At 43.4% G+C, this 15,069-nt stretch overlaps 1 protein-coding gene across 1 annotated transcript in view; it reads right to left on the bottom strand.

Annotated features, from left to right (window-relative positions):
- Positions 1-15: 15 nt before the first annotated feature.
- Positions 16-15,069, bottom strand: part of RTRAF (RNA transcription, translation and transport factor) — an 18,770-nt gene continuing 3,716 nt past the window's right edge. The window contains exons 2-8 of the mRNA XM_041410121.1: positions 14,603-14,727; positions 12,592-12,691; positions 8,949-9,035; positions 8,006-8,094; positions 4,472-4,540; positions 1,773-1,821; positions 16-346 (exon numbers count right to left, since the gene is read on the bottom strand). Of these exons, the coding sequence (XP_041266055.1) occupies positions 192-346; positions 1,773-1,821; positions 4,472-4,540; positions 8,006-8,094; positions 8,949-9,035; positions 12,592-12,691; positions 14,603-14,727 (674 nt within the window). The 3' untranslated portion in view covers positions 16-191. The remainder of the gene's footprint in view (positions 347-1,772; positions 1,822-4,471; positions 4,541-8,005; positions 8,095-8,948; positions 9,036-12,591; positions 12,692-14,602; positions 14,728-15,069) is intronic.

Genomic DNA, 15,069 nt, shown 5'->3' on the forward strand with positions numbered 1-15,069 from the left:
AGCTCACCAGAACAATCTGTTTCCCTCGATTTCATTTATTTAAAGAAAAATCTGGTAATTCATCAGAAGTCAGAATTCAATTTCCTGTTTTCTTTCCCAACCAGGCCAATTAATCCCGTTTCAAACTGCATGCCAGGGCGGAGCTGTTCCTAATTGCACTGAGCAGGCAGGGGCTGGAAGCTTTCCTGCCTTCATCTGCCCACTTTGCCCAGTCTGTGGTCAGTCTTGGGGTCAGCAATGATGGCCTGGACGGCCACGATGGCTTCGTTGATTTTGGTCTGCAGCTCCCGCAGCTCCTCGATGTGCAGCAGGCGCAGGATTTGGGCAGCCTCGTTGATAACAGCATCTGGGGAGGGGCACAGAGAGGAGCTGGAATTATTTATCATTTCATCCAGCGTTTTATCCAGCATTTTTCAGCTCATAGGAGGGATTGAAGGAAGTTTTAGTGCTCTGCATGGTGTTCCTGCTGGTGGTTTTCAGGGTGGAGAGAGAGAAGAATGGAGAGGGGTGGGGTGGCATCCAAAGCTTCCCCACCATCCTGCAGCCCGGGCTCAGGGAATGAGGGAATCATGAAAGCAAAATTTTTTAATAGAAAAAAACAAAAAACAAACCAAATTCAAACCAAACCAAAAAAAAACAACAAAAAACCAAAAACAAAACAAAAAAAAACCCTAAACAAACAAAAAATCCCCAAAAAACCCCAAACCAAAACCCCAAAAAACAAAAGAAAACCCAAACCAAGAAAAAATTACAAAAAAAAAAATCCCCAAAAGCTCCCCAAAAAACCTTCCATAAACACAAAAAAATTAATTCGCAACCCCTAAAAAGCTTGAATTAATATAAAAATAAAACATACAAATTAAAAAAAATCATAAACTTGTACTTCTATAATTAGAAATAAAAATATACATTAAATAAAGAACTATATTAATAAAATAATAACAATTATAACACAGGAATACAATTATATAAAATAAATAAAAATTTTAAATATAATAAAAATTCGTAACGAAAATATAAGATTGTTAATATTATAATAAAATTTATAACATAAAATAGAACTATATAGCAAATTAAAATTTAAAATATTGTAATAAAAATAGATAAATATAATAACTTATGAATCAAAAATATCCACATTACAATAAAAATGAATAAAAATTACTAAATTTTTAAAAACCAAAAGGCTGGGTTAGGCTGGAAGGACTTTCAGGATCATCTCATTCCAACCTCCCACTCCAAGGTTGGTGTGAAACATTCCAAGCAGTGATTTGAGTGATGTGGAGCAGAAGTGAAGCCAAACTCATGGAGCCCCAGGTCACCTGGCTGGCTGTTCCTTATCAATAACCCATCAGATTTACCAATAACCCATCAGATTTATCAATAACCCATCAGATTTACCAATAACCCATCGGATTTATCAATAACCCCCCAGGTGATGCCACCCTGAGCTGCCTGGATGGGATGTGAGGAAGGCAGAGGCAGCAGCAGAGCTGTCCTCTGCTGGCAGCAGCAGGATTCACCACCAGCAGGATGCATTCCTTGGGCTGCACTAAAAGCTGTTATTTCAACAGATTCCAAACAGATTGGATTGAGGCTTGGCTGTTCCAAACCCAAAATGCTCAGGGATGCTCATAAATAACCAGCTGGGAGGGAGGAATTCTTTCCACTGCAGGGTTTTTTACTGTCCACATCAGCTCTGGGTTTGACAGTAATAACTCTGTCAAAGGCAAACATTCCCATTTAAAAGTCACATTAGGAGCAGTGCTCACCTCCCGTGTCAAATCCAAGAATGTGCTTTTCCAGAGCAACAGGCAGACCCTGGAAAAGGGAAAAAAACCTGTTAAAAATGTCATTTAAATGTATGGTAAATCAAATCAAGCACTGCAGCAGGAAACTGAGGGAGAAAATATGGGTTTTGCTTAGACAAAAATGTGTGAAAAGTTTGAAAAGTTGATTAAACAACTCCCTTTGTGTCCTGAAACACCAAACCCAGGGTATTATTACAGAAAAATCTTCCTGCTTAAGAATCCCTCACTGGATACACAGTGCCTGCATTCAATCCTTAAAAGGCCAACAGCAGGACTGGGAGCCATCACCCAATCCTGCAGCTTCCCAGGAAAACAAAACTTTCTTAGAAACTTCTGCCTTTCAACAGCTGCCAGCCTCTGAGCAGGGGCTGATTGCACAGAGCTGCAGAAATTCTCTGTAATCAAGTTTTGCTGAGCTCACAACATCCCCAGAAGCATCTGCTCAAGTGTTAAGCTCAGGAATAAAGGGAAATATTCCACTTTCTAAACATTTTCTCTATTGAAACACTCCAAGGTAAAATTTATTAGTGGTTGTTTCTAAGGATTGCTCTGTTTCCTTTGTCCAGCTGCAGAGGAGTGGTCACACTAAATCTTTACTCAGGGAGCTTCAGCATGCACTTAAAATTAGATTCAAACATTCCAAATCCCAGAATTTGCTTTTATTACCCTCAGTGAGTTTTTTCAACATTTGCCAAAAGCCTTGCATTCTGCACAACAAAAACATCAGAGTTCAATATCATTAATTTCTGCAGGGATGGGGCTGTAAAGCTTTTAGACAGTGAAAATTTCCTTTAAAGGCTTTTATACACATGGAGAAAAAAAAAAGAATCTGAGCTGATCAGAACACACATTAAACACAAACTGGTGGCTGCAACTCATTTGCAAAAAGTGGGGTTTTTCCATGGCCTTTATAGTAAAATCCATGTTCAAGGCAATCTTAAAAATCTATATCCACTGTTAAAATTGGTGATCAAAATGCCACTGAAGCCACTTCAGAAAGATTCCAGAAATATCAGACTTCCTACAAGAATTTTTTTTTTTTTAAGAACTGAGGTTTGTACTTAAGGTCTCTGCCAGCCTGGGGTGTTACTGAGGAAAAATTGTCATTTTTTTGTCTTTTTTTTTCTCTGACAGTTCTTTGTGGATGAGTTCCCCCAGTGTCACCTGGTAGCAGGAAATTCCTTACCCTCCCTTCTTCCCACACTCCCTGAGTCTGACCCTTTTTGGGAAGCTGCCTTTGGAATCCCCTCAGCCCATACTACACCAAGCTCATGATTCTTCCAACAGGGAATAAACTGAAAAAAAAGAGCACCTTTGCATCAGGAACTACACACACAACTTCACTTCCAGCCTCATTCCCTACAAATCTGATTTATGAATGCTGCACAAAAATGTGGCCATTTACCAATCAGTCAAAACCTGAAGAATAAATCTAATTTTCTTTTATTTATTTATTTTAAATTCCCAAGGCAGCCATCCTCCCTGCTTTGGAGATATTTCCTTTTTTTTCCCCTGGCACATGAAGATGTTGATGGTCCCTCCTGGCACAGACTTTCCTGCTTCTCACCACTCCCTTTTCTTCACACCCCTTGGAATGTGGCACTCCCAGGTTATCTCCCAGACAGAGACCTCTCAGCCCTGCTGATGCTTTGAAGATCTATCAGAAATTAACAATTCCCTGGCAGGAAAAAAAAATAAAAATTCCCTGTTCCTCCAAGAAAATCCCATTTTGATCCCAGCTGTGCAGCTATGAAAACAACAACTAAAAGCTGCTTTTTATTAACATTACAGAACCTTAAAGTGAAGACAACAGGATCAGTTGCTTTCCTATTTTCCTGCTCTTTGAACACTTTTATGGGTTTGCAGGTCCAAAGCTTTGATTAATAAATAAAGAAATAAATAAATCATGGATTGTTGTGAGCAGCTGCCAGAAAAATGAAGGAATTTGGGCTCTTTGAGCAGATCCAGCTGCTTTAGCAGGGACACTCCTACACCTGCAGGGCAGGTGAGGCTGCCTTTCCCAGCTTTTCCCAGCTCTGCCAAATGCTGGAAAGATCTGGAATGATGAGGAAATCCCAAACTAAAAACCCACAGCCATCCCCTAGAACACCTTCCCAACAGACAGCTTGTGGTTAGCAAAGAATTCTGTAAAAATCTGACTTTAAGGGCAGAAATTTCCTTCACTGCTCCTTTTTTTTGGGGGGGAAGAGAGGAGGGAGGAGCTGGATTTCCAACATCCCATCCCTTGAACACATATGAGGTGTCCATATGAAAATAAAATCACTCCAAACAAGGAATATTTCAACTTCTTTATGCAGCCAACACTGTTAATTCCAAGGAAAAGCCAGGACATGCATTTCTCCTCACTCTACAGGCCTGCTGCACTGAGCAGTCAGGATAATCCTGTGGGAAATAACTCAGAGAAGAGTTATTCCATGATTTCTCACTGAGGTGTATTTGCATTCACATGGAACCAACCCAGCTTTGTGTCCTGCTCTCCAAAACCCCCAGATCTGCTGGAATCAGCATGGCTGGGATAAATGAAGCTGCCACCATCCTCCTAAATGAAGTGTTGGAACAGAAGTGGTTTTGACTGAGGGGACAGAGCTTTATCTTCATTAATTAGCATGGAATAATTAAGCCTGGCCATGGGTACAAACCTCCTTGGACTGGCTGGCCTTGGCTATGGCATCCTGTGTCAGGCGCTCCTGAACCAGAATCCGAATTGCCTGGGAAAAACATGGAAAGGGGACAGGAATTAATTCACGTCTTGAGGCATTTCTTAGCAATTCCAAGGAAAAAGAGCAAGATTATAAAACCTCAAACCCAGTTTTGTGGCAGTTTGGGGTTTTTTTTAAACTTTTCCAACCCTTAAACCTTTCCATTTGGGAATAATGGTGGCATGTAGGATCTCACCCAGGTGCGAGAACCAGAAGTGACAAGGACATAGATTTCACATCATTAATTCCTGCCACTCCTGGGACAGAAGCTGCAAAATACAAGGAATAGCCTGGAAAGCTTGGGATTTTTTAGCCTGGAAAAAATTAGGCTCAGGAGGGTGACAGGAGGGAGAAGCCAGGAGGGAGTCAGGATCTCCTGGCAGGGAACAAGAGGCAGGACAAGAGGAAACGGCCTCAAGCTGTGCCAGGGGAGGTTTGGATTGGATATCAGGGAAAATTTCTTCCTGGGAAGGGTGGACAGGCATTGGAAAGGGTTTCACAGAGGTGGAATGCCCATCCCTGGAGGGATTTCAAAGCTGTGTGCATGTGGCACTTGGTGACACGTGGCAGTGCTGGCAGCGGTTGGGCTCGATGGTTTCAAGGTCTTTTCCAGCCTAAACAATTCCATGATTCCAAAATGAGCTGGTTACAGCCCCAAAGCAGCAGCACCAATCTTCTTTTCCTGAGTTCTCACACCTTTTAACTCTGCAGCAATGCAGCTCCTCTGGGGAAAAAAATGCTGCCTTGGGATGGAAATGTTGCCTTGGGTTGGAAATGCTGCCTTGGGAAGGAAATGCTGTCTGGGGAAGGAAATGCTGCTTTGGGATGGAAATGCTGTATGGGGAAGTAAATGCTGCTTTGGGATGGAAATGCTGTCTGGGGAAGGAAATGCTGCTTTGGGATGGAAATGCTGCATTGGGAAGGAAATGCTGCTTTGGGATGGAAATGCTGCTTTGGGATGGAAATGCTGTCTTGGTATGGAAGTGCTGCCTTGGGAAGGAAATCCTGCCTTGGGAAGGAAGTGCTGCCTTGGGAAGGAAATCCTGCCTTGGGAAGGAAATCCTGCCCTGGGATGGAAATGCTGCCTTGGGAAGAAAATCCTGTCTTAGGAAGGCAATCCTGTCTTAGGAAGGAAATCCTGCTTTAGGAAGGAAATGCTGCCTTGAGATGGAAATGCTGGGGATGGAAATGCTGCATTGGGAAGGAAATGCTGCTTTGGGATGGAAATGCTGCATTGGGAAGGAAATGCTGCTTTGGGATGGAAATGCTGCATTGGGAAGGAAATGCTGCTTTGGGATGGAAATGCTGTCTTGGTATGGAAGTGCTGCCTTGGGAAGGAAATCCTGCCTTGGGAAGGAAGTGCTGCCTTGGGAAGGAAATCCTGCCTTGGGAAGGAAATCCTGCCCTGGGATGGAAATGCTGCCTTGGGAAGAAAATCCTGTCTTAGGAAGGCAATCCTGTCTTAGGAAGGAAATCCTGCTTTAGGAAGGAAATGCTGCCTTGAGATGGAAATCCTGCCTTGGGATGGAAATTCTGCTGCCAGCATCTTTTAGGAGGTGCTGAACCTCCTCCCACATGCAGAGAAACCTGGAGCAAGGCTTCCCAGGCAGGCTTGGAAAAGACTGAGAGCAGAAAGGAATTAATTTTAGCCTTGGGAACAAGAGCAGCCTTGACTTTGACAATCCTGGTGCTCATCTGCTTTCCCTGGCTCCAGCACATGGGGTGAAATCCTCCCAGAGCTATCAGTTACTGATACCTACAGCTCCAAATGCCTCCAAAAATAACTGCAGGAATAGCATGCAGGCAGATTTCCACAGGAAAGAAGAACTGGCTCTGTCACACACAGACTCAGACTCTCCCTGATGAGCAGCCAGAAGTGACAGAAGCAGCTCTGTGTTTCTCCCCCAGGATTTCTCCCAGTTTTGGTCATGATTAAAGTTGAGCTGATACCAGAAAGTTGTCACATAAATACTTCTAGAAATCTGTCACTGAAGGAAGTGGCCTGGACAAAGGAATGGTTTGATGAGGAGTTTAATTCCAGCAGTGAAACCAGACCTTGTGGAAGAGAATTCCAAGTGCCTTTGGCATTAGGAAATATCCAACTGTGTCCCACAGATGCTTTCTGATCAACTTGCCAGGTTTAAATGAAGAAAATGGGATGTAAATCTCTGGCCAGATGTCTGTGCTGTGCCTGCACCCTCTGGCTCTCCCAAAACATCCACTCCTGAGTGTCCAAGCCAGGACAGGGATCAGAAATTCCCTGCAAACCTGCTTAATGTGGGGGAGAATTAAAGAGTTTGATTGACACCTTCTAATATCATCATCCCAACCCCAAAAGCAGCTTTGCATTGTTCCTGGAATGGGGATTTTCACTACAGGATTCCACTCTTGCTGAAATTAAAAGCAAGAAAATTCAGGCTGTTTTTGCCCAAATCTGTCTGAAAAAAAGAGATGTGGAAAAAAAAATACATTTATGTAGAATTATACACCCAGTAAAGTTTGCTTTACTGGGTGTATAATTCTGCATAAATTTATTTATGCAGAATTATAAATTCTCTAAAGTTTCCTTCAGAGAAGATCTGAAGGAATTTTGATAAGAGCTGGGCTCATTCAAGCTGCAAATCCTCAATATCACCACACCCAGGCTCTCCTCTCCCTGCCTGATATCACTTATAAACTTCAATACCCACAGCTTTTGGTTTCTCCAAAATAACTTTAGCAAATATCACAACTATTGTCATGAACAGAACTTTATGTTTTGGGGTTTTTTTGGTTGTTTTTTTTTTTTTTTTTTTTTTTTTTTTTTTTTTTTTTTTTAAGTTAAATGCTTTTAATTTTATTCCAAACCAAACTAAGTTTATTCCCACAGTATGACATGATCAAGTAGGAATGATCATGTCAATCAATAATGTATTTTTTATTTTAAAAAATACAGTATGGGCTTGACCCCAAATCTATAGAGTTCCACAGAAAGCCAGAAAATTTCTTAAAGGCACAAAAAAAGATGGTTTAGAAAATTAATTAGCCTATTTAGGGCACTTAAACCCCATAATTAGTTGTCAAAACTAAATTAAACTGATTTCAGTAATGACAAGGAATAAACAGTTCATAGGACTAAAAGAAAAAGGAAACTTTTAACTGTGGCTCCTCCCTTGGATGTTGTTTAAAAACATCTTTGGCATAATTAACTTAAATTTTCAACTTCTTCTTAATTTCTAGCACTGGAACAGAACTTTCTCCTTTGAGGATGTTCCTTAAGGAACTCAGCTAAAATTGTTTACCAGGATAATTTTTCCTGCATGAATTTCCAGGAATTGTGTTCTTATCTGCTTGAAAAGACACAGAGATCGTTTTTTTTTTTCCTATCTTTGCCTAAAAATTCATGTTTATCAGTCACTGCACCTCAAGCTATGAACACATACCAGGCACTGGGGAAAAGAAGGAAAAAAGGAGGTGGGGGAAAGTGAAACTCACCTTGAGCATCACCAAGTAATCATCATGTCTCTGGATCTGAAGCAGATTAGCCAAAGCCATCACTCCAGCCTTGAAATCAGGATTATTCACTGGAAAAAAAGAAGGATTATCATTCAAAAGGAAGGATCATTTGTTTTGGTTTCACTGATTCCAGCAGGCAGAACTGGCTGCCTGACTCCACGGCATTGGATTGCTCTTAAGGATGGACAAGGCAACTCCTCAGCATCCTTGAAGTGTTCCAAAAACAAGGATGTGGCACCTGGGGACATTATTTAGTGCTGAATGTGGCAGTGCTGGGCTCATTGTTGGGCTCTGTGATCTTGGAGGGATTTTCCAACCTTAATTCCATGATTCCAAGCAGTGAGGAAACAATCTGGCTGCAGAGGAATCAGCACTGGGCTACACAACCAGGTGAAGTGTTTGAAAATAAAGCAAATTACAGGCAGATATTCTCTTCTGTACATTATTTGTACATTTTTATTGCTTTGCATCTTTTTATCCCTGCTGCTGGTGAGGGCAGGATCAATCCCTGCCTTTTTGGAGGAATGGAAGAATAGTTGGAAGATTTAGGGTTGGTTTTAGCAGCTCTTTCCCACCACTTTGATTTATTGTGGCTGTGCCTAGCAGGGAAAAAAAATTAAAATTATCATAACAGAACAGCTGGGGAAGACTGAGCCAACATGAAATCCCTGACAGCATGGAAGTAACCAGCCTGCCATCATGTTTCCTTGGATATTTTTATTTTTTAAGGCATCTTGCTACTTCTCCCTCACTTACAATAAGTAATTATGATTTACAGAGCAAAGCTGTTCATGTAAATGTTCAGATCTGCACTCCTAAGCTTTAAATGGGGCTTCAAAAAATCTACATCATAGGATTAACCAGCTGAGGAACACCCAGGCCATGGAGCACATCCCCATCCAGGAGCTTGTGGCACACTCACCATCCAGGTTAATCAGTGGCTCTGCATTTTTGGCTGTGTTGTCTGCATTTTTAGCACCATCAGGGGTGGAATCCTTGTATTTATCAGCTGCAAAATGAGGAGGCAAACACAAAAATCATCAGCACTAATGGCAAAAAGAACTAACTCAAAGTTTAGCAAGGAGCTGTGGTGTTACAGCTGGATTTTTGTGGTGTGGGGGTTGCCCAAGAGCCTTGTGGGATTATACACTGAGATTTCTGGGTTTATAATCTGGGATTTTGGAGCTCTCCATGAATGATACCAAAAGCTGCCACTCCTGTGAGCTGCTCCAAGAGCTCCCAGCTGCAGAGAGATTCCAGGAGCAGCCTCAGAGCCTGCTCCACACTTTTATAAAGGGCAGGATGCCCTTCATTACAGCCTCACCCCAGAAGGCTGAACAAGTGTTGGAACCCTGGGAATTGCTGAGAATTCCAGACTTTCTGTGCTGCCAGGCTCTGACCCCCAAGAGAACACTGCATTGACCTGAGGCCTGGAGAAGCTTCCAAAATGGAATGGCAGAACTGGGATTGTGGGTGTGGAGTTTGGATAGAAATGTGTGATACCACACGGTGGGAAACTCAAGAGTTTAAGGGTTTAGAATACAGTAACAAGTATAAAACAAGATGGAGGTTTTAGGGTTGGAGACTGCTCCTTCTTCTTCACCTTCTTCTCCATGGCTTTGGGTGGTTTTGTGTAATTGGATAAAAAAGTCCCCATTGCAGGCAGGGATGGTTGGTTATTGGGTTAAAAGTGAAAATAATTGAGGTGTCATTTCTTAATTGGACAGTTTATCCCTAAAAGGCCTTGTAGAGAGGGAGATGGGGCTCCATTTTTAGTTTGTCAGAGTGAAGTGCTGCAGAACTCAGGGTTTGTGAGACTGTGACAGAGATAAGAACTATTAAACATCTGAGTTTAATCATCATCCAACAAGAAATACCATGATGCCTTGAGAAGCTGCCCTAGAGCAGAGGCTGGATGGAGTTCCAGAATAAAGCAGGGACTGATTCCAAGGATCTCCTCCATGGATCCACCTTGGGCAGCACAACCCAAATTGGTCCCAAAATGCACGAGCGCTCCCGGGGTCTCTCCCTGGGATCAGCTCTGCTCCATGTGCACATTGCAGTTCAGTGTCCAATTCCAGCTCAGCCCCTGCACTCCCATCCTGCTTGTTTTTCTCTCTCCAGCCCACGGGGTTTGTGCTCCTGGGCTGAGATTTGGATCATTTGTCCTTGGTGCCCAGCTGGAGCAGGAATTGTTTTGTCTCCCTGCTCTGTGCACAGAGCTCACCATGCCCCAATATGGAGCCCAGCCCCACACACTGAAGCAGCACAGAATGTGAAAAACATAAAAGCTAAACCTGAGGCATCACCATCTCATGGTTTAATCCCAACCCTGGCAAAAAAGAGACAAAGACTCAGCACACAAGCTGCATCTCCCAGATCTGCCATTTCTAAAATCCATCAGTTCCTCTGTCTCCAGCAGGGATCAGGAATTGGGAGGATGATGTTGGTCCTGATGAGTAAATAAAGCATTTCCAGCTCAGGGTTTGTTTCACAGCCCACACTGGGGTTTTCCAAGCCTTTGGAGGATGGAATCTCCTGAACTCCACCTTTTTCACACAAACCCAAGGAACAGGCAGCTCATTTTGCCCATCAGGAGGGACTGAGAATCACATCACAGGTATTTGTATCCCATCCCTGCTCTGGGCAGAGCTCAGCCCTGCAGGAATTAAGGGAAATGGAAAAGCAGCACTTTGGCTGTTGTTATTTTGCCACCAGCAATTACATTTGTATTCCCACTCTCTCCACAAGGAGATGGAACTGCTGTGACCTGGGGAGATTTAACTCCACTTTTTCATGACTTTGTCCTAGTTCCCAAGGGTTCTACATCCACTCCTTGTTAAAAAAAAAGGGGGTCTAAGAATAACTTCTCAGAATAAATGTACTACTAAATATAATGCATTTAATACACTTCAGAGGAAGTTCTCACAAAGGCAATCCCACAGGGAGAAGGGGGTAAATATCTACAATGGGATTGGCTCTAGCCAGAAATAAAATAAAATAACAAATGCAATTATGCTGCTCCTGTCCTGTGGGAGCTGAAAAGTTCCTCTGAGCATGGGGTGGAAACAAGCACATGAAATTGTGTTTTATTTTTTAAAGAAGTGAAATATACTTTTGACACTGTCAGATTTTGAAGAAAACTTAAAATCAGTGTAAACTTCTGCAGGGGAAGGTGTCCCTGCCTATGGAACTCAGCATGTGCAAGGGCACTGTGACATCACAGCACATTTGGTGGCACCGTGGGGGTGACAGCTCCTGTCCCCACGCTGCAGAGCTCCAGGTGCCACACAGGGATGGCCTGAGCAGGATCCCAGAGGGATGCCCAGCCTGGAGCAGCTCCTGCTGGTGGCCTTTGGGTTCAGCTGTTTCTATCCCAGCAGCACCTCCCGCTCGTGCCCACCCTCCTGGGCCACCCTGGTGTGGGATGTGCCCCAGCTGGAGAAGGGCAGTGCCCCCAAGGGCATCACCATGGCAGAGGTGCTCTGCTGGAGCATCCCAGCCCTGTGCCTGCTGCTCCTGCTGGTTTTCCTCAGCAGGAACCACTGGAGGAAGGTGAGGGAGGGGTGCCAGGGAACCCATGGGGACAAGGAAGGGCCTTCCCAGACTGTGGCCAGCCCCAGCAGGCACAGGTGGGTCCTGGCCACTGTGGAGAAAACCAGGAGAGGCTTAACATTCCTGGGGATTGGAATGAGATGGGGTTTAAGGGACCTTCCAACCCACAGCATCCCATGATTCCCACACAAGCTGCTCCCTGGGGCAGCCCAAGAGAGACCTGAGGTGCCTCTGTCCCTGTCACCCTGTGCCTTCCAGACATGTGGCAGGAAGGATGGATGCTCCTGCAAGACCTCCAAGCTGCTCTCCAAGCTGAAGGAAGATCCTGACTTGCTGAAGCTGTACCTGAAACACCTGCAGAAGTGCAGGGCATCCTTTGTGGAAGTGTTCCAGGTCAGGCTGGATGGGGCTGGGAGCAACCTGGCCTGGCTGGATATGGCCCTGCCCAGGGGGTTGGACTGGGAGGTCTTTACAGCTTCCTTTCAATCCAAATCTCTCTGTGATTCTCCAGAAAAAACAGCAAGAAAGTACAGGAGGGCTTCAAGGAGGAGAAGACACATTTGGCTGTTTGCCAACAAATTCCCAGCTGTAGCAAGGATCCCAGGAAAGCTGGACAGTGTGCATGGAGCTGTCCCAAAGCACAGGGACAGCACAGCTTTGGCAATAAAGGTTGCAGATGAAACTGTCTCCGAGGTAAATGGAACATGGAATGGATCCAAGGAGCTGCAAAGTTCCTCCAAACCAAAATTCCTCCAGCCAAAGGGAAGAAATTCCTGGCTGGGAGGGTGAAGATGCCCTGGCACAGGGTGCCCAGAGAAGCTGTGGCTGCCCCTGGATCCCTGGAAGTGCCCAAGGCCAGGCTGGATGGGGTCTGGAGCACCAGTGGAAGGTGTCCCTGCCCGTGGATCCCTGAGATCCCTTCCAACCCAAACCATGCTGGGATTGTGTGAAGTGGATCAGAATCCCCCATTCCCCTCCCATTTTGAGGTATGAAAAGGATTCCCTCATACCATTGTCTCCATACTCCAGCCTCACAGCCAAGCCAAGCAGCCAATCCACAGTTTCCTGTCGTTCCTGTATTTTGAAGGGACAGTTCACATCCTTCATGTACTGGGGAGCAAAAAAAAAAAAAAAAAGAGAAAACAAAAATGGATTTTAGTGGATGAATCAGCTGGGAGCACAGGACTGTGGTCACTTTCCCACAGGACTCCCAGAAAATATTAATTAACAAGAGGTGCCACTGTGAAATTCCTGCTGTGGCATCTGATCTGTGCTGGAGTGTCCTAATGCACCTCTAGCTCAAGTCTGACACCTGATAATGGAATTTTATTTTTAATTAATGTTTTTTTATTGCCAGACTGTACCAAAATGCCCTTGCTTCACTCTCTGCTCATGTGCCAGAGCAAATGGAACAAGGAAAGGGGGAACAAATTGGAACAGAGCCTTCCCACCTGGAATGAAGCCACCTGAGGCTTCCCCAAACCCCAGAGCATTCCCTGGAGCAGCAGAAGTAATTTTCCCTTTTTTAGGGATTTTGTCCAGCAAGAGAGGACAAAACCAGGCTGAGGTTCTGTCCCAGACCCAGAGATCCAGCCCTGGCTGCTGCCAAGGTTCCCAAAAACCAGGACATGGTGACATCCTGTCATGTCCCTTTGCTGCAGGGACAGGAGTGCCACAGAGCTGGGAAAAGGATGCCAGGGGCTGGAAAGCAGAAATTCCCTGGGAATCATGGAGAGGACACTGTCACCAAGCCAGGAAAGGCACCACAACAGCACCAGCTGCCAGGAATTCCAGATATTCCCATATACCTCCAGGATATTGGAATAATTCACTGAGTAAAGCAAGAGTTTCCAGGAGAGGAAAAAAATTTGGGGTGGATGGGCACTGGGAATTACAGAGCAGGGAAATGGGAGCAAGAGGAAGAGCTCAAGAGCTCAGGAGCACAGAGATGACCCAGAGTCCATCTGGATGCAGAAAATCCAGCTGGATGCAGAAAAATAATCCATCTGGGTCCAGAAGAAAAATCCATCTGGGTCCAGAAAAAAAAAAAAAATTCAAAGTGCCCAAGAAGACTGGGGAGCAAAGAACCAGGAAAAACAAAAAAAATCCATCTGGGTCCAGAAAAAAAATCCATCTGGTTCCAGAAGAAAAATCCATCTGGAACCAGGAAAAACAAAAAAAATTAATCTGGGTACAGGAAAAAAAAAATCTATCTGGAACCAGGGGGGGGAAAAATCCATCTGGGTCCAGAAGAAAAAAAAAAAAAATTATCTGGATCCAGAAAAAAAATCCATATGGGTCCACACACAAAAAAAAAAGAAGAAATAATTCCAGCTGGGTCCAGAAAAATCCATCTGGAACCAGGAAAAACAAAAAAAAATCCATCTGGGTCCAGAAAAAAACCCCAATTATCTGGATCCAGTCCAAAAAAAAAATCCATATGGGTCCACAAAAAAAAAAAAGGAATAATTCCAGCTGGGTCCAGAAAAATCCATCTGGGTCCAGAAAAAGAAAAGAAAAAAAAAACCAAACAAACAAACAACAAAACAAAACCATCTGGGTCCAGAAAAAGAACCCAAAAACATCTGGATCCAGGAAAATCCACGTGGATCCCAAAAAATCCATCTAGAATGGCAGGAGGTGCAGGGATGAGTTTCCCCCACATGCTGGCAAGGCCTGCAGGAGCCTCATCCACCTCTTTTTGGTACAGGAGGAGCAATAATGCAGAAAAAAATTGTTTATTTGCAGTCAGTCTTCTTTGTGCTTCAAGAGCTGAATCAAATCAGGCAAAAAAAAATTAAAAAAACCAGATTAGGATGGATACTCCACCTCTTAAACAAACAGAGCCGAGGGAAAACTATGCACAAAATTCCCCCATTGTCATAAACTCCCCCAGTTTGGCTCCAATAATACACTGAAATTCCTAGAAATGCAACAGGACAAATATCCAGAGTGATTTATTTCTGTGGCAAAGCCAGAGCAGCTGTGCACTGCCACTTCCAGTCTGGAGCAAGGAAATACCTTCTCCAAGGACTTGGGCCAGTCCTCGCTGTGGATGTTCCTCAGATTGCCTCGGTCCTCGATCTTGTAGTGTCTGATTTTCTGGTCCTCCAGCCACACAATGAAATTCCTGAACTCTGGTTCGTCTGTGGGGAGGAAGGAAAGAAGAAAAAATTAAAAAGTATCTGATGTTTTCGTCTGATTCATGCAAATCTTGAAGCCTCTGAGCACGTTTCTCATTAAAACCCCATGTATATATATCTACATCTATATCTATCTATACATATATAAAATATATATTATATTTATGTCTATATATAAAATACATAAATAAAAAATTAAACATAATAAATATCAATTATTTACATTTATAGATTATTATTTAAATTATAATTAAAATAAACTTTATATAAAATTATATAAAAATAAAAATATATAAATATAAAATAAATATTTATACATTATATATATATATATATATATATATG

The sequence above is a fragment of the Onychostruthus taczanowskii genome, unplaced genomic scaffold, assembly GCF_017590055.1.
Source record: "Onychostruthus taczanowskii isolate IOZ18803 unplaced genomic scaffold, ASM1759005v1 scaffold100, whole genome shotgun sequence".
NCBI classification, from domain to species: domain Eukaryota; kingdom Metazoa; phylum Chordata; class Aves; order Passeriformes; family Passeridae; genus Onychostruthus; species Onychostruthus taczanowskii.